Source organism: Urocampus carinirostris, chromosome 10 (genome assembly GCF_059441175.1).
Source record: "Urocampus carinirostris isolate Australia breed hairy pipefish chromosome 10, RoL_Ucar_1.0, whole genome shotgun sequence".
NCBI classification, from domain to species: Eukaryota; Metazoa; Chordata; class Actinopteri; order Syngnathiformes; family Syngnathidae; genus Urocampus; species Urocampus carinirostris.
The window spans coordinates 8,865,726-8,885,188 of record NC_142358.1 but is presented as its reverse complement, the minus strand read 5'-3'; the positions used below and the strand labels follow the sequence as shown (position 1 = coordinate 8,885,188).

The window sequence follows — 19,463 nt, the reverse complement described above, 5'->3', positions numbered from 1 at the left end:
TAGCGCTTGTGCGGCACAGTTCTGAGGTCATGAGACGGAACTTTCCTGTGTGGAGTTTGCACATTCTCCCTGTGCTTGCGTGGGTTTCCTCCCGGGCACTCCGGATTCCTCCCACATTGCCAAAAACATGCATGTCAGGTTAATTGTCCGTTCCAAATTGTCTTAAGGTGTGAGTGAGTCTGTCTCTGTGTGCCCTGCGACTGACTGGCAACCAGTTCAGGGTGCCCACTGCCCGAAGATAGCTGGGATGGGCTCCAGCAACCCTGCGACCCTACTGAGGATAAGCAATGCAGATAATCAATGGATGGGTTCTTTTTGAATGCAACATTTGACAATGGAACACTGTGTAAATGCCACTGCAATGTGTTTTGCAACTGAAAACAACTATAAAGCACAAAGAACTACAAACCACGGAGACTGAAAGTGATCAAACTAACGTTGTTCCTATTTTTCCTCCAGCCTTTTGCAAGGAAGGGAAGAAAAGGAAAAAAAGCATAAGAAAGAATAAAATAGAAAAAAACATTTAAAAAAAGGAGAAATAAAGAAAACAAAGAATAAAGGGAAGAACGGTGTAAAATACATATAAAAAATACAAAAAGACCAGAAAAAATATTAAAGTTAAAACAGATAGAAAAATACCTGTTTTTGTTAATTTGTGGATATCTGTAGCAGCAAAATGGCCAACAATCATGTAAGCTCTCTTTAGATGAGCCTCATAAAAATAAATTCATTTTTTTACCTATGAGTATGTAAATAAAGTACACGTTTACAGAATAGTGTATTTTTTTCTTACTATATCGTTGCTGTTTATTGATTGTTGATTATTTAGTGATTAGTTTTTTTGTACTTCAAGAAGGCTCTAAATTATACACAATGTCCATATGAGCATGTAAAATGGTTTTGGCTTTGGTTTCAATGTTTAATACAGTATTTAATTGTTTATTAAATGTGAAACTAAAGGATTATACTTATCACTGGTTCCTTTGGGGAAGTGTGAACCCTCGCGATATTGAGAGTTCAATGTATTGAATTAAAATCCGTGAGATTTCGGGATCTTCAACCATATAAACACCACCTTCACTTTATTTTAAGTTTCTTGGCGCAAATTTTACAACAAACGGCTTGTTTATTTTAAGACGTATTTGGTCATATCGCGTTTTCCTCCCTCTGCTGGCGTGACCGCGCAGTTGCGTTCAGGTGCAAACTGAGGGTGGGTCGAAGCCTCTGACGAGGCATCCTGCAGGAAGGAAGCAAGAAAAGCAGCAAAGGAGCCTGCATCAGCACCAGCGCTAAAGAAAATCAAAAATGGCTTGGCCGTGCATTACGCGTGCTTGCTGCATCAACCGCTTCTGGAGCGAGCTGGACAAGGCGGACATCGCAGTGCCATTAGTCTTCACCAAATACTCCGATGTCCAGCGCAAGCAACCCGCGGCCGCTGCAGACTTACAACCGGGGACCACCGAGCCCTCGCCGGTCCCTGCACCCGCCTCTGACGCCTCCTCCTCGGTCATGCGGCAAGACTTCAAGGCGTGGAAGGTGCGTCCGGAGCCTAGCTGCAAACCCCGGGATGAGTACCACCCCGCTTGTGGCCCCCCTTTCACCCCCGAAACGCAGTACCAGAAAGACTACAAAGCCTGGCCCATCCCCAAGAAGCACGACCACCCTTGGATCCCCAAAGCCGCCGAAGTGGACCCTGGCGTGGAAAAGAGCGAGATCGAGGAGAAGCTTCAGGAAAAGGAGGCCAAGGAGCCGCCGGCCAGGAAGCACAAGTCGGCCGACGGGAAGGAGAAAGATTCGCCGCCCGGCGGGGGCAAAGGCAGGGCGGCTGCAGATGCGCTCAACAGACACATCAAGCAGACCATGAGCTCCTCGAGCAGCTACAGGTAACGGGTTTTATTTTACATGTTGTCCTTGGACGCCTCACCTGCATCACTTTCTAAAGTGGGGGTCTAAAACACGCAGCCCCATGGGCCGTAGCTGCTCGCAGGACAATATTGTAAGCCCCCCCCCCCTCCTTAATATGTAGGTTTATCGTTTTATATCATACCTGCAATCCTCGGCTAATAACCCCCGATAGCGATGATGAACCTAAATAAAAACGACGTGACACCTATTTACTCACTGCAAGACAGATTAAGTAAAATTAAAGTAAAGATCATTCGTCTAAACAAGTTTATTTTGTTTACCAAATGAACAACGCAAACAGTTCTTTCAGCATCTTTCTAAGTTCTTTACTACAAAAGTATTACGAAAGTACTACAGCAGAAATACTACAATAATACTACAAAGTATTTACAAAATCCTACGGAAAAACTACACAAACACTAATGCAGAAATACTTCTGCAGAAAGATTCCAAGATTACTACAGAAATAGTACAACAAATACCCTACAACTGAAATACTACAAAAGTACAACTACAGTAATGCTACACAAATACTAGAAAAATCTACTCCAAAAATACTACAAAAATACACCAACAGCAATAAAACACTAATACTACAGAAATACTGCAAGAATACTGTAAAAAACTCGCTGCAAAAACCGTACAACTTGAATAGTACAGCATGGTGGAGTATCGGGGCAGTAGAAACCTATGATAATTAGCTAATGTGTTCTGAACCCTTGTACCCACGATAAAAAAACATTTAAATACCAAATAGTGTACAGTAAGTATTACTTACAGTATATTTAACATATATGTATAGGTTTGAATAACATTCTAAATAAATGTACATGTAAAGGAAAAATGACATTTTATTCTCCTTTGTTGTGACTAGACTTGAGTTGGTTGAACGGGTGGATGCAAAAGGGGGAAGGGACACAAAGTTGGAATAAAAATTAAAACTGAATTTAAAACTTCAGCTTGAGAAGATTTTTTTCCGTTAAGAGGAGTTATATGTTTTAATCACCTCTTTTTTTAATAATCGTCTCACTTGTTGATCGCTTATGTTCGTGAAACCTGGTGAGGGTAGCCATTTGCCTTCTTTGTATTGCTTGATAATCTCAAGCTTTGTTTCCATGGTTGTTATGTTTTTGCTTTCCCTATTAGCATCACTGTACACATTGAAACATATAGTGAATACATACAGCTAAAAAATACAGAATTGTATCGCCAAGTTTTTAAGAAGCACATGAGATTCTGGACGAATGAGAGAAAGAAAACCATTATGAGAGGTATTTCAGCCAATACCTTATGTTCATTTTTATGATGCTGTGACGCAAATCAATGACAGTCCGCCATTTTGTATGGCTTTGACCCAAAACATTTTGATGAGTTTTTAGACACGTAAAATAATTTGTTGTCAATGTCGTATAGTGGGATAAATGTCGTAAAGAGGTGCCAAAGAAGACATCCCAAACCATGGAGTGAAAACGGGGGATTCCGTATCCTGAGGGTCCACTGTAATGAATTGTCCAACAATCCATTTGTTGTTGCACCTTTACCATAAATAATAACAATGTTACAATAAAAATATTCCGCCTAAAAAACATAATCCCAGTTTATTACGTATGAACATGTCATGATGACTGATTACATTTACCTGTGCCCGCTCGTTTGGCGCCAGCCGCTGCTGGCTTCCTGATTGGTTTCCCGTCCTACTTAAGCTCCGTCCTTTCACTCGCCTGTTGTCAGTCCGTCAGCAAACCTCTGTTTCCGCAAGGCAAGCATTTTTTACCCTGACTCTCGTCGGTCCCGTTTTTCACCCGTTTTTCACCCGTTTTCCACCCGTCCGTTCCTGATTTCCCCGTTTCTCTTTGTCTACGACCCGTTTTTTGACCCCGACCACGTTCTGCTCTCCCGTCTCGGCTAACGACCTGTCGATCTCCCGCTGCCGAAGATTCACTTCCACATTCGGAACACGTTTCGATTCTTTTAGCGGCTTGCTTCCCGCGTCCAGCGAGCATCGGATCGCGGGCGCTGCCTCTCCTCTATACCTCAATAAACCTGTGGTTAACGTTACGCATCTGGGTCCTACTTCCGTTCTGGTCGTGTCAGAATAGTGTTTTAGCACCGTGATCCTCCAGTGAAGCAAGATAATTTGACTTCAAAACACAATTATATTAGATTTTATCTCTTTCAATTTTCTTACTTTTATCAGTCTACTCTCCCTGCATCCAGTAATGAAATAATCAAACTTAACATAAACAATTCCTATTTAAGTTGATACTCTACTAGCCTTGTTAGCATGTTAGCAAAAACAGCTAACCACATATAACTGCCTATGAAAAATGTTTCCAGACAAAACTATAGTACTTACTTAAATGTAGACCTGCTATTCAGGTGCTTTTAATGTCCGCTGAGTGTTATAGCACCGTGACGTGACTTAATTGCACATTCTAATGTTACAAGCCCCCTCATGACCTCGGAGAGCGCCATTTCCGTAAAGATAAGGCGAAAATATTGATCTGTCTCTCCCGGGCGCAGCAAATAAACAAAAAAAAAAAAAACCAATGCCTGGACGGTAATCAAGCGCAACGTTATCCGTCATCACATGGTGGCGCCGACTTGGAACTCGATGTAGGCCAAGAATGAATAATTCAATGAACTGCTGAGACTGAGTTTGGAGATTTCTTGTCCGGCATCTTCTTTTGAAAGCGTGATTGTTGTGTTGTTGTGAAGTGTTGAGCAGTAAGTTAATGAGGTGGAAAGATGGTTATGGCCGCTCAATAGGACGCTCATTAGCAACGACAGGGTGAATGTTTATGTAGTGTTGTTTTAGTGCAGTGGTTCTCAAGCAGTGGGGCGGGTCCTCCTCTGTGCGCGTTTGACTTCGGGGATTTTTTTTTCCTAGAATAAAGTGCAATTGCACCTTGTTAGGAATTAAATATTACAATGTACCGTTTACCAAATTGTTCAAATTAGTTATCTGACTCCATTAACCAAACACAACCTACATTCTCCTAACAATGCACGCTCGATTCTTGATGGGAAAAGATGGACAAGAATAGCCGTCATTTTCACACTGAGGGCAGATTTAATTTCTTAAACAATTTAACTAAGTGAACTTAGTGTCGCTTGAGTCTCTGTCAAGCCTCCTCTCTCGATCTTCTGCTTCTCTCCTCGGCCCACGGTTTTTCTGAAAGCTGGTGTGCCGGCTCCTCCCATGGGCGTGCCAATGAAAGCCCCCACGTGGCCCCACCATCCCGGAGAAGAGCGCCCGATGTCTGAAAAACTCACAACAGCAGAGCGCCTATCAAAACAACTTCTCCAAACAATGCCTGCAGACCTGCGTCAGAGTTCTCTTATCAACAGAACTAAACAAACCATTATGCATTCGGATCAGCGTGACCTGTAGGCCACTCAGTGAAACTCTTCATTGCACTCGATAAATGTAAATTGTATTTAATCGTATAAAATCCTTCAACCTCCCCTAAACTCTCATTTAGCTTCCATTTAGTACAGAGTGTAAGCATTGAGTATGATGTTAAGATGAGTGGGAGAACTTGATTTTATTTTGAAAAGTATTGAACATCATTTCTATAGTTTTATCTTTTTGTATGCATGGTGGAAACCAAAGAGAGATTACAGTTTTTCTGCAGGGTAGGTGCGGTATCTATTCACACGTGTGCTTCATGGCGTGAAACACTTCTTCCCAAATCATGTCAGTAAATAGATTAGAAAATAGTGGTCCACACAGCCCCATTCCAACACACAATATCCTTACGTTACAGAAACCCTAGGAGTTAGGCCTAGGCCACTTGAAATCACGATTGTTTTATAGTACCCGAAGTAACAGAAATTAATTGAGAAGCACTGCTTTAGTTGCATGTTTTTTATATGTTTTTTATAGTGAGCCTGTTAGGGTGTGACATACCTCCTACCCTACAGGGGTTTGAACTGGGCACAGGTGTGTCCAATTATCACACCCCTTTGCCCATTTATCAAGAACCTTTTAAAACAACGTTTTGAACATTAAATGTGGGGGGGTCACTTTGGGTTCTTCTGCCATTTGTCATCCTGGTTTTTATTTGGTTTCCACCAGCTCGTCAGGTTCGTTTGTTTTATGGTTTCTTTGTTGCATGTATTAACCAGTTTCAGTGTTGGTCTTCCTTTCTCGTTTAGACATTTCCTTGTTTTATGACCTTATTTTTGTTTGTCACTTTGAACCTCCTTTTTGTTATTAAATGCAATCCCTTGTTTTGAGCACCCCTGCCTCCAGTTCCTACCTCCCCCACATGGGTCCGGTAAAAGCAGAACCCTCTCCGTAAGACGTTTCACCTTTTATAGTCTTGCTACTTCACTGGTTTGCATTATGCATTGTGATATCAATCACTGGCTTGAACCCAAAAAAAGTGCTCTGCTGGCCCCTACTCTCAGCAAAGGTTGACTGGGGATAATGGATTGCAGCCAAATTAGTGCAGTTCATTCAAAGATCAAACCAGTGCAGTTTATTTTAGGTGGGCCAAAATGTCATGCTCCACTAGCCTGAACAAAAAAAAAGCTCTCTGCTGACCCCTGCTCTCAGCAACAGTCGACTTGGGATAAAAGATCAAGGTCACAACTGTGCATTTCATGTTATGAATTTTGAGTCTGAAAGGGCTGCATAGACCACAGCTTATTGCAAACTACAGACTATTATTACCCCATCCCCTGATCTAAAACCTACATGAAGGCAAGGAAAAACTCAAAACCTTAATATGAGGAGAAGAAGAAATCTTGAGACGGGACCGCACATGAGGGAATCCTCCTTCAGGATGACCAAGCTACAACGTATGTTGTAATAACAATTAATACACAGATATCACCAACAGGAATTATAGGTCATTCATAAGCTATAGAATAAAAGTTTAAATAATTCCACTGAGGTTGCATTTTGAATCTCAGGGGGCAGAGCATTCTACAACATGGGGGCCCGAATGGAGAATGCTCTCGAACCTGCGATTATCTTCTTGGTTGTGATTGGGGAGGGATAATGGATCATGGGCAAACAAATTCAGTTCACTTTTTGGTGGACAGTTCAGTAAAAGAAATAGCCACCGGGCCCGACAAAGTGCGGGTTTCTTTGCTCCACTTGCAACAATACGTGATTGGGGATAATGGATCGTGGATTGTTTTTCAACCCGCTCGGGGACAAGTTGAGCTATGTTCGAGTTCCACTTTTTCGTTCAAAAGCCGGAGCAAAAGCCACTTGAATTAAATATGACAGACTAATTAGTTCAAGTTGCTATCAATGACTGCTAGAAGCGTAGGAATTACTGAACACGGATGAAATATTCAAAAATGACAAAACTTGTACAATTCCCAAGTCATAACACAATTAACTTTGCCTTTACAGAACAGAGTTCAAGGCCTACAAGGACGTGAAACCGGTGAAGCCCATCAAGGCGGCGCCGCAATACAAACCTCCGAGCGAGAAGGAGGGCGGCCATGAAACAAGTTATAGCGCCACCTTCAGGGGAGAACAAGCCAAGGCGCAGCCTGCCGACAACAAGCTGATGGAGCGCAGGAGGATACGTAGCTTGTACCACGAACCCGTCAAGGTGAGCGCCCTCAAACACATCGTCCCAAGGACTCCATTATCAACACTGTCACTATTTTTCAAGCGGAGGTCAACTGAGCCTCCATCCCGCTTCCTCCCATGCTAGCTTTAGCTAGCTAGGTCAGCGCAATTGGCATGTCTAGTTATTTAAGCTGACAGCTAAATCAAAATAACGGTCATTTCTGTTTTTTTAATTAGACAGCCCTTTGGTCTCTCTGGTAGTTTTAGCCAGCTATATCACAGCTAACACATTTATCCAAGCAGACATATATCTTGTACCTTCCCTAGCTTTAGTGAGCTAAACAACAGCTAATGGCATTTAACTGTGAATAAATGAATGAAAACTTTATTCGAACATCAAAACAAAAAAATAGAACAAAAACAATAACTCAACAACAAAATAACGTTACATAATATGTTCGAAAGGGGTAGTCAGAAGCAAATGCTTATATTACCTACCCCTTCATCTTCCATTTATGTTTTTTAAAGCAGACGGCCATTTAGTCTCTTAGCTAGCTTTAGCAAGCTAAATCATAATTATATTTTGAGTTTTTTACGCTGAGGGGCATTTTGTGCCTTTTATTCCTTTTAGCATGCTAAATCACAGCTGATACCATTTTGGTTTGATAAGCAGTTGGACATTTTGTCTCTACTAGCCACAGCGAGCTCAATAACATCAAATGACATTTTGAGTTACCTAAGCATTTTATTTCTTTGCTAGCTTTAGCAAAAACAATCATAGCCCATGACATTTTTTTTTCCAAGCGGATGGTTTTCTCTTGTCTTTGCTACAATAAGCAAGTAAATCACAGCAGATGGCATTTTCAACTTATGAAGTAAACTTTTTTTCTTTGCCAACAGTAGCAAGCTTAATTTTACCTAATGGCAGATTATTTTCTAAGGAGATCGCCGTTTTGCTTCATCACAGCTAACGTAGGTGTATTTTCAATTTTTAAAGCAGACACCGTTTTAAATAGACAGCTATTTTGAAAGAGACAAAGTGTCCACAAGCTTTTTTGAGACCACCATTTTGTCACTTTGCTAGCTGTAGCAATCTGAACCACAGCAAATCACTACACTTACAATGTAAAAGTATTTGCCCCTTTCTGAATTGTGTGTTTTTTTCTTCTTCGTATTTATCTCTCACAAAGGTTTCAGATCATCAGACCAATTTTAATATCACACAGAGACAACAAGGAAATATAACATGCAGTTTTGGAAGAATAATTCAATTTATTAAGGCATGATCAAATCTAGACCTATATGGCCCTTTATGAAAAAGTAGTTTCCCTTCTGAGTTAAATCACAAAGTAACTTTGACTAACATTCTTTTGGGAAAGCTGAGTTCAAATCTACAGGCCACACCGAAAACCCATTGCCACAACCCGTGTTAAATCAATAAATGACTTAAATTGAATATGTTAAAAAGATGTAGCAAATAAAAACTCAAGAACACAGTTGACATACCACGATCCTAAGAAATTCCAGAAGAAATGAGAAAAAAAGTGATATCAATCTATCAGTCTGGAAAAAGTCACATAGCCATTTACAAGGCACTGGGGCTCCAGCAAACCACTGTCAAAGCCATTATCCACAAATGGAGACAACTGGGAACAGTGGCAAACCTTCCCAGGAGTGGTCGACCAACTGAGATTACTCCAAGCGTGTGAAGAAAACTCTTCCAGGAAGTTATAAGAAACCTCAAAAAATATCCAAGGAACTGCAGTTCTCGCTGGCCTCACTTAAGGTCAGTGTTCATGACTCCACTATAAGAAAGACACTGGCTAAAAATAGCAACCATGGGAGAATTCCCAGGTGAAAACCACTGCCGTCACAAAAGAACGCAGTCGTATCACTTTTGCTAAAAATCATCTGGATTATCCTCAAGACTTGTAGAGAAACATTCTGTGGACTGATGAGTCAAAAATGGAACTTTTTGGAAGGCGTGCAGCCCTTTCCATCAGGCTTAAAAATGGCACAGCATTGGACAAAAAACACAGAGTAAAGCATGGTGGTTGCTGTGTGATGGTCTGGGGCTGCTTTGCTACCTCAGGACCAGGACAAGTTGTTGTGGTTGACGGAATAATGAATTCTGGTGTTTACCAGAAGATCCTTGTGCCCTCAAACTCAAGCGCTTTTGGAACATGCAGCTCGATCACACCAGCAAGTCCACCTCTGAATGGCTAAAAAAACTCAAAATAAAGATTCTGGAGTGGCCAAGTCCAAGTACTGATTTAAATCCAATTGAGATGCTGTGCTGTGACCTTAAATTGTCATGATTGCCGATTCAGAATACATGTGACTGCTCAATTGGCGCCAACAGCCCTGAGAGCTGATTGGCTGATGAACTCCTTTTAAAACCCCGGCTGTCAAGATATCCCAGTCAGATTGTTATGTGAACCGTTGCTCCCAGCTCAGCAAGCTCTCACATTCAGACTCTGTTCCCTCCCTGTTTTCTCTGCCTGATGCCCGTTCCCAACCTGTTTCCGGACCTGACTCTGTCCCGTTCTGCCTTCCCAATCTCCGACCTGTTTTGCCCCGCTACCTGCCTGACACCTGTTGCTGACCTTGTTTCCGAACTTGACACCGCCCTTGCTCTCCCGTAACGACTTGTATTACCTGCTGATCTTCGACCATCCAGCCACCTGCTTCCCTTGTTTGTCGATCATCGGATCGTGGACACAAGCACTGCTCTCTCTTTTTATTAATAAAACTGAGAAAACGAACGGGTCCTGTCTCCTTTTCTGGTACGTAACATAAATGGGCACCCCATGCTATAAAACCCTCAAATATGTCCAATTTGAAACGGTTTTGCAGAGAAGAGTGGGCTAAAATTCCGCCACAGCATCGTGAAAGACTCTTTACTATTTATCGTAAACATTTGATTTCTGGTATCGCTGCCAAAGGTGGCCCAACTCACTGTTAGGTTCAGGGGGCAATTACTTTTTCATTTTTTGTGCCTTAATAAATGAAATCAATCATTGTATTATCTCTTTGTGATATTAAAATTGATTTGATGATCTGAAACCTCTGTAAACAATTTATATGCAAAAAAAACACAGAAATTAAGAAGGGGACAGATCCTTCGCTCGGCACCAAAACTGCCACTACCTCTACACAGGTGAGCGCTGCATGAGATGGTCACCAAATCCTGAGATTCAGGCATCTTTTTTTCCCACTGTTTCCTTTACTGGCCACTCACATCAGACATTAAATAAAATCTTACACCAGATATGACCAACTATTGGGAGTTGGACTTTTTAGCTGCTCCGGGTGTATCCAGTGTATCTATTTTTTTTTGTGGCTTGCAGCTTTCATGTCCTGTTGCCAGCTGAAATTTTTCCTTGCAGTGTGGTATCCATTGGTCTTCCATAGTGGGTATTTATTTAAAATTTTGTAGTGAGTTTATGGCAGTATTTACTCACCCATATCGAGCGTGTGTACGTTTGTGTGTGTCATTTATGTGTTGATGTAGCCCCTCCCTCTCTGATTCCCGTAGGACGTCTCGTTGGCTGAGAGCAGCTCGGTTGTAAATCTGCTGTAGTCAGGTGTGTTTACATTGGAAAAGGCACGGGGGCGCTCCTCAGATTGCACAACAGTGTCATCAATCACTATTTTAATAATACTATTGAAATGATTATTAAAGATCTTCTCATGCTTCACCTGGTTTCCTGTCGACCATTCACCAGAATTTTGTGGATTCATACTATGAAATGCATTGTTGTAGATGGTTACTTTGATTTTTTTTTACAAGCCACAAAATCTTCTTTCGAAGTAGTAATTAACACACTAATTTAAAGGTTTCATTGGGATGATGAATCACAAAATGACCTTCCTGGGATTTTTTGTTGTTGTTTTTTTAGGGACCCTTACACTTTTTTTTCTTTCACATGTTGTTAATGTGCTGCCTACCTTTGGAATATTATGCCATACATCCTTTATCTCACTCTCTCTCTGTCGTTGACTCTTCCCCCCCCCACCCAACCCTGCCTGCCTCTTTCTCATCCTCTCTCCCTTTCCCTCTCACCCTAACTTTATTTCTCTTTTTCTCTTTTTTTCCTTTTGCTCTCTCCCACTCTCTTACCCTCTCCTAATTTCTTTCTTTATCTTTTTCTATTTAATTCTCTCATTCTCTCTTTTCTTTTTATTCCTTTTCTCCCTCTATCACTATCTCACACTCTCTCTCTTTATTGTCTGTCTCCCCCCTCCTCTTTTTCTTTCTCACCCTATCTCTCCTTTTTTCTGTCCTTCTCTCTTTCTCTTTGTTATCCTCTCTCACCCTGTCTTCCTTTAATTATCCCTCTCTTTGTTTTTCTTTCACTCGATCTCTGTTTCTCTTTGTCACACTCTTTCTCCCTCTCTCCTCTCTCTTCTTTCTCTCACTCTATTTGTTTTTTATTTCCCTCTCTCCCGTTATCTCTCTTTGTCTCTTCTTCTCACTCATTATCTCTCTCTCACACTTTCTGTCACACTTTCTCTGTGTTTCACTCTCTCTCCTATCCATCTCTCTCTCCCTCTCTCATTCTATCTCCTTATCTCACCTTTCTCACTTTCTCTCTGGCTCTTTCCCACCCACTCCCTCTTTTTCTCTCACCCTTTCTTTCTTTCATTCTTTCTTTCTGTCTTTCATTCTCTCTCCAGCTCTCGTTCTCCCTCCGGTGCTTGCTCTCTCTCTCTCTCTCTCTCTCTCTCTCTCTCTGTCTCACACACTCTCTCTCTCTCTCTCTCTCTCTTTCATTCTCTATGTCTCTCTCACTCTCTCTCTCTCAACCGTTCTTTATTTCTGTCTTTCTTTCTCTCCCCCTCTCTGGTTTTCCCTCTGTCGCTTTCTTTCTCTCTCTCGCTCTCTCTCTCTGTCTCTCTCTCTCTCTCTCTCTCAGCCTTTCTTTATTTCTGTCTTTCATTCTCTCTACCCCTCTCTGTTTTACCTCTGTTGCTTTCTTTCTCTCTCTCTCTCTCTCTCTCTCTCTCTCTCTCTCTCTCTCTCTCTCTCTCTCTCTCTCTCTCTCTCTCTCTCTCTCGCTAAATTTCCCTCTATTTAATACACTTTATATGTTAGAATTGATTTTCTTTGTGCTGTCTAACCGTCATGACACTAACCCTGATGGGACATGCTAAGGCAGGGGTCTCCAACTGTGGACCTGTCTTGAAAATAGCTCACCAATGCTAGGTCATTGTGATTTTCTGGTAAAAAATGTTTTAGTGGTTGACTGAGTTTATTTAACCTTACTTCTAATCATGAACCTAGTAGTAATATACTGACAACATAGTAATAACGCGATAAGTTGTTATTTTAGAAATGCATATCAAACTATTTGCGCTAATTAATAACAAGAAGTAGATCTTGGCTTAAAAAAAAGGTTGGAGACCCCTTCGCTTAGGCCTGCATGTTGAATCCACAAATTTCAACAGACTCCACTTTATTTATTTATTTCAAACGTGCATTTTGATGTTTCCTCCACTCATGCAGACGGACAAGGCAGCGTCTCGCGTCCGACCGAAGAAAACGACGGCGGGGAAGTCTGTGAAGAAGGCCAAAGAAAATAAGGAGAAGAAGATGCTGAGCGCTTCGGCATCCGTCCAGAAGAAAGACGAGGAAGCCACTGAAGCGGCTCGGGCACGCGTCACTAAGAAAAACAAAGAGATCAGCAACAGACTGGCCGAGGCCAAACAGTAACAGCCGCGATTCCGACAGCATCTTTGCCTTTTTTGCTCCTTTTACATTTCGATTGCTAATGTGTGCGCAAGTGTTTGATTGTGTGATTGTGAAATATTTGAAACATTTTTTTCCTCAAATTTGAAAATCCATGACAAGGCCAAGTGATGTATTGTCATTTTTCTGTTTTATTTTCTCCTTCCTGCAATTCTTACCCCAAAAATAATAATACAGTATTCAGGAAATCTTGTCATGTCACACTTTAGTCACTGCTAAAAATCATTTTGAACTTTTCGGTATCATTTTTTAAAATTTTCTAGTATTTCATATTATTTTTTCTTATTTTATCAATTAAATTCTAAATATTATATTTCTATTAATATTTTCATTTTCTAGGAAAAAAACAATACATAAAATTAATTAAATTACTAAACATAAGATGTGTGTGTTGATTTTGCTCTTTTTAAGTACAGCATCTTTCATCTCTTATTTCGAGTATTTTAAATTTATTTTTCAACTACAATAAGAAAAAAAAGAAAATAATTTAAAATGAGCAAGATTATCTGGTAAAACACTACAGCAAAAATCTTTTGTAAGATTTTTCAGTGTGTGTGTGAATGGGTGTGAAGCACATTGTAAAGCGCTTTGGGAGGTCTTCATTGACTTGAAAAGCGCTATATAAATGCAGAACATTTACCATTTACCATTTTTGGGACATTTCAATTATCTTTTTTCTTTTATTTGATTTTAAATTTCCTTTTTTTGTAAAATAAGAAAATACTAGTTATAATGTGTTAAATACTTAGATATGGAAAAAAAATCAAGTCATGTTTATCTGTATAGCCCTTAATCACAGAGTCTCAAAGGGCTGCACAGACCACAGATTATTGCAAAACACAGACTATTATTACACCATCCCCTGATCTTAAACCTACACGAGGGCAAGGAAAAACTCAAAAACCTCAACAAAAAGACAAATATTGTTGTAATATAATTATTTATATTTTTGTTATACTAGGAAACAAGTTTTTGTAAGTATATTTTCTTATTTAATTTCACAAAAAGAAAATTAAATGATGAAGCGAGGAAAAATATTTAAAATGAGCAAAATGGTCTTCCCAAAAACTTCAGTAGTATATAATCTTGCTCTGTTGCAAGATTGCTTGCTTATTACAAGTATTTTTTTCCAGGATTTTAAAATAGCTAAATTATCGGTAATGTCATTATTTTTATGTTTGTTTAATACAAAAGTCATTTCAAGATGGATTTTCTTATTTTACTGCATTAAAAAGGTTTAAAATCATATGATAATCTAGGAAAGAAATATTTAAAATGTGCAAATTATCTAGTAAAGGAAAACGAAAATTTTCCTTTTTTCATTGCTCACCATGGTAACAAATTCCTCATTTTCACTGATAAAATATGATGAAAATTTTGCAAGTATTATTCGACATCTTTCCATATTTGTTAATATATACCAACCATATTTTCTATTGTTATTCTACACGATTCCACATCATTTAACTTTTATCGATAAATCTGTTTTCCATCTCAGCCGTTCATCACAGAATTTAATTATTTTAATTGCTTTTTTTCTTGTATAGTCGAAATAGTTACAAAATAAGCTTTTTGCACGTCATTCCTAAAGAGCTACGGTTATGTGTGCTGTACATGTAAAAAGGGGTTGTCTGGGTTTTTTTTTTACACTAGAACTTCGCACCCGATGATTGTAAAAAGCTCATTTAGACAAAAAAGGGACGATTTTATCATCACAGTGCCTCGGCTGTATTTCTTTTTTTTCCCATCAGCGTCCGATCTCCAGTTTCCCTTTTGTTGCTAAGAAACCAAATCAATCAGGCTAGATTTCCCTGCCGCTCGCTTGTCAGGCCATTTTACCCCCTTCCCACACTGGTTTACAGTATGAATATTAGCTTGTACATTGAGCTTATTTGGGTCCATATAGCGTGTTTAAAATATATGCATGTTTAGAACTAATCCAAATGCTAGTCTAGTAGTGGCTGTGAAAGCTTTGACGCACCAGCAAAGGTGCGTCTTCACTATTAACACAAATGATGCTTTTAAAGATTGTAGTCTTGTAGCCCCCAACACCTTTTACTAAACAATAGACATGAAGAAAATGGTTGAAGAGGATTTTTAGGGCCCACTAAAAAGAAAAAAAGAACAGGAACAAGCAAAAGATGGTGAAACATTATCAACAAGAAAATGCTTAATTCAACTGAGATAGTTTACCAGAGTGAGGTTGTAATATAATGAATCCAAAGTCTAAACTTTACTAGGATAAAACCACAATACGTACTACGTACTGTATAAAGTTGTAATATTCTGATAAAATGTTACATAACCAATTATACATGTGATTTAAAAAGTATTTTTTATTGCAGAGGTCACCAGGTAGCCCCCTAAGAACACTTGAGTAACCTGCGGGCCGGTTCTCAAAATAGCTCACCAGTTGTGGGCAGGTCATTGTGATATTCTAGAAAATTTGATTTGCAACTACCGTTCTGGTTTAGTAGTGGTTGACTATTCTAACCACTCCTCTGATAACCACAGCCTTGTAATAACATAGTAAGAACAAAATGATTTCAAAAATTGCAGAGAAAGACAACTTGAGAGAAAAATGAGAAAGAGAGAGACGGCTAGAGGGAAAGACACATTAAGAGAGAGAGAGGGAGAAAGAGAGAGGTAGAGAGAGAGAGAGAAAGAAAGAGAAAGGTTGTAAAAGAGAGAGACAGAGATAGAAAGAGAGAGAGAGATGTGTAAAGAGATAGGGAGAACGAAAGAGAAAGATTGTAAAAGAGAGAGACAGAGAGAGGTAAAGAGAGAGAGAGAGAAAGGTAAAGAGAGAGAGAGAAGAGGGAGTGACAGAGTGATGGATGGATAGAAAGGCACATCAAGAGAGATAGATGGATAGCTACAAAAACACACAGAGGGAAGGCAGGAAAGAAGGTTAGAGAGAGAGAGAGAGAGAGAGAGAGAGAGAGAGAGAGAGAGAGAGAGAGAGAGAGAGAGAGAGAGAGAGAGAGAGATGAATGGATAAAAAGACACGGAAAGAAAAAAAGAGATTGTTATATAGAAAGAGAGAGAAAAAAAGGTAGAAAAATATCTGGATAGATAAAAAGACACAAAGAGAAAGGGAGGGACAGAGAAAATGCATTGCTAGAGAGAATGGAAAAACAGGTAGAGAGAGATGGATGGATAGAAAGACACATAAAAAGAGAGGATGATATCTATAAACAAATTTAGAAAGAGAGTGATGGTTGACAAAGAGATAGATAGATAGATAGATAGATAGATAGATAGATAGACATGCTAACAATACTAATATGAACAAACAAATATGATAAGTTTTTTTAAACAGTACTAGGGACGAGATTTGTTGACTAAAAATTACAAAGTTGTATTTTATGTAAAAAAATTATTCTTATTGAGTATTGTCAAATTCAATTTCGTGACATCATTTGAAATATCCGCGCTATTTTTCTTTTCAGTGTGACCCTAAAAGTCCTCCGTCAATATGAACATGTTATGGGTGCCTCTATCGTGCGTGTGTTTGTGTGTGTGCGCGTCCACAAAATGTAGTGTGATTATTATTATAAGAAAAGTGTCTTTTTTTCTTGGTTCTTGATGATTTTCACATTTTCTCATTAACATAAAAAATGACATTTAAAAAAATGGTGCAAATGAAAATGTGCCTGTAGTGATTTTTGCGTGGGTGTTTGCAATGAATTACAATTAAAGAACAAAAACTGAACATCATCCTTCTTGATTTTTATTCGGTGATTTTGTGACTTTAATTGTTCTTTAAACTGCCCTGTTTGCAATGTAACATAGTGACACTATTTACTTAATTGTATGCAAAAAATCAGCCCCCTTTATTTATGGTTTTACTTGTCAGGAGGTTGTTCTACTTTTTTTTCCTACGAATCAGTCATCCTGACATAAAAGAGCATCACTTATTTAGTGCCGATGTCTTGTGTCTTTCCGGAACAGCATGAAAAGTTGAATAAATAATTAGTGAGGACACTTTAACAGAAAAAGATTCAAAGGCCCTCAATCTGCTTCGTGATGACTGCCAAACCCCAAGATATCACCACAAACATCACCCTCAACCACAGAGAGCTAGAACCTGTCACCAAATTTAAATATCTTGAAGCTGTCATATTAGAAGAGGGGTCAGAACCACAGCCACACTCACCAGACCGAATCCCATCTGTAGGGACAAGAACAGAACAGGGCTGGTTACTTCCATCTTCCTCAATGCTTGAGAGACACGGACTCTCACAGAAAAACTGGAAAATAAAATCCAGGCCATGGAGATTTAATGCTACAGGGAACTTGGGGCGGCAGTGGCTCAGGAGGTAGAGAGCTCGTCTTGGGATTGATTCCCGGCTCCTCCGTGTTACATGTCAAAGTGTCCTTGGGTAAGACACTGAACCCCTAATACCCCCAATAAGCAGGTTAGCGCCTTACATGGCTGCACAGCCGCAATTGGGAAGTGTGAAGCACACTGTAAAGCGCTTTGGGAAGTCTTGACTTGAAAAGCGCTATATAAATGCAGATCATTTCATTTCATTCTAGGCATCAGCTACTTACTTAGCCCTGAGACAAACGAAACTGCGCAACACAGAGGGCATATTGGAGCCTACAAAGAACTGTTGTCGACTGTGCGCAGACGGAAATTTCAGTGGTATGGTCACGTCACATGATCATCAGGACTGACCAAGATCATTTTTAAAGGCACAGTCCAAGGGGGTAGGATGAGAGGAAGAGCGAAAAAGAACTGGGCCAACACCATTGAGGAATGGACTGGTGCCAACTTTGCTAAGACCCAAGAACAGGTCTGGGACTGTCAACAGTTGAGAAGGCTGTCCAGAGTGCCCAGATGACCAATGCGGTTAAGGGATCCGGGAACTGTGATAAACATATATATATATATATATATATATATATATATATATATATATATATATATATATATATATATATATATAGTGCCCGGAGGAAACCCACGGAAGCACGGGGACATGCAAACTCCACACAGGAGGTTCGAGCTCATGACCTCAGAACCTCAGGCTGAGGTTGAAAAATCTCATCGGAAATGCATGCGTAGGGCGTCAGGGATTAGGGTCTACTCATTTCCAGCAATGGTCAAAAGCTGATCCAAGGCAGAGGAGAGACATGGTGCAGGCCGAGGTCCTGTCAACTGGAGGAGGAAGGCAGGTGGTCCAGGGCGGTGGAGCTTGGAGTCCAAGGAGCCTGGACAAAGTGGGACCTACCAAAGCGAAGGATCACCTGGCCAGAACTCTGGAGGTTGGAACCGTTCCGGATCTCTTTCTTGCTCCGGTCAGTGTACGATACTCTTCCAACACCAACCAACCTGTAATAATAATAATAATAATTTCCTTTGTATTGTCATTCTTTGTAACAATGTACACAGAACGAAATGTCGATACACCTGACCCGTTGTAGCGAGCCGATGCACAGGTGGGTGTTGAGGGAGGACCCAACGTGCAGGCTATGTGGAGGGAGAGGGACACTGGCGCATATTCTGGCAGGATGCCAGATTGCTCTTAGCCAGGGCAGATACCGCTGGCGCCATGACAAGGTCCTCGGTGCACTGGCTTACATCTTGGGGCAGGAAAGGCGGAAGAAGCACCAACCTCAACCCGGTCCAACACATTCCATCCAGTTCGTCAGGGAAGGGGAGAAACCAGCATCCTCCAAGAAGACCATATATATATATATATATATATATATATATATATATATATATATATATATATATTACTTAGCCCTGAGACAAACGAAACTGCGCAACACAGAGGGCATATTGGAGCCTACGAAGAACTGTTGTCGATATATATATATATATATATATATATATATATATACATACATACATACATACATACATACATACATACATACAGAGATAGACAAAAATGTAGTACAGTACAATTGCAAAACCCATATAACCAGTTCAGATCTGTTTCTTTCTTTTTTTTAAATGCTTTTTTGAACGAAATGCATATACACTTCCATACAAAAATTCATCTGCATTTTTGCGTTGACATTTTAAACAAACTGAAAAACAATCCAAATTACATGAAAATAAGATAGACATACATGTGACACATAAGTTACAAAAAAAATACCAAAATGTTTACAAATATAATTGAATTACTTTCAATGGCCTTCTGGTAAGATAAACATTGAAATCAAACGATTATTGGGTTTTGATTTATTTGTCCAATAGCAACTATTTTTCAGCCTAATTATAATTTCAACGAAACCCACAAAGAA

The 19,463-nt window shown here is 39.9% G+C and overlaps 1 protein-coding gene across 2 annotated transcripts; it reads left to right on the top strand.

The window, feature by feature from the left end:
- Positions 1-1,201: 1,201 nt before the first annotated feature.
- LOC148357634 (microtubule-associated protein 6 homolog) lies at positions 1,202-16,911 on the top strand. 2 transcript variants are annotated; one of them, XM_088345378.1, is made up of 4 exons: positions 1,202-1,883; positions 7,280-7,484; positions 10,983-11,031; positions 12,954-13,026. In XM_088345378.1, the coding sequence occupies exons 1-3, from the start codon at positions 1,306-1,308 to the stop codon at positions 11,025-11,027; spliced, it is 828 nt and encodes a 275-aa protein (XP_088201504.1). In that variant the 5' UTR covers positions 1,202-1,305; the 3' UTR covers positions 11,028-11,031; positions 12,954-13,026. The 2 variants fall into 2 exon arrangements, with proteins under 2 accessions (XP_088201504.1, XP_088201503.1); XM_088345377.1 differs by lacking the exon at positions 10,983-11,031 and having other exon boundaries at positions 12,954-16,911.
- The last annotated feature ends 2,552 nt before the right edge of the window (positions 16,912-19,463 follow it).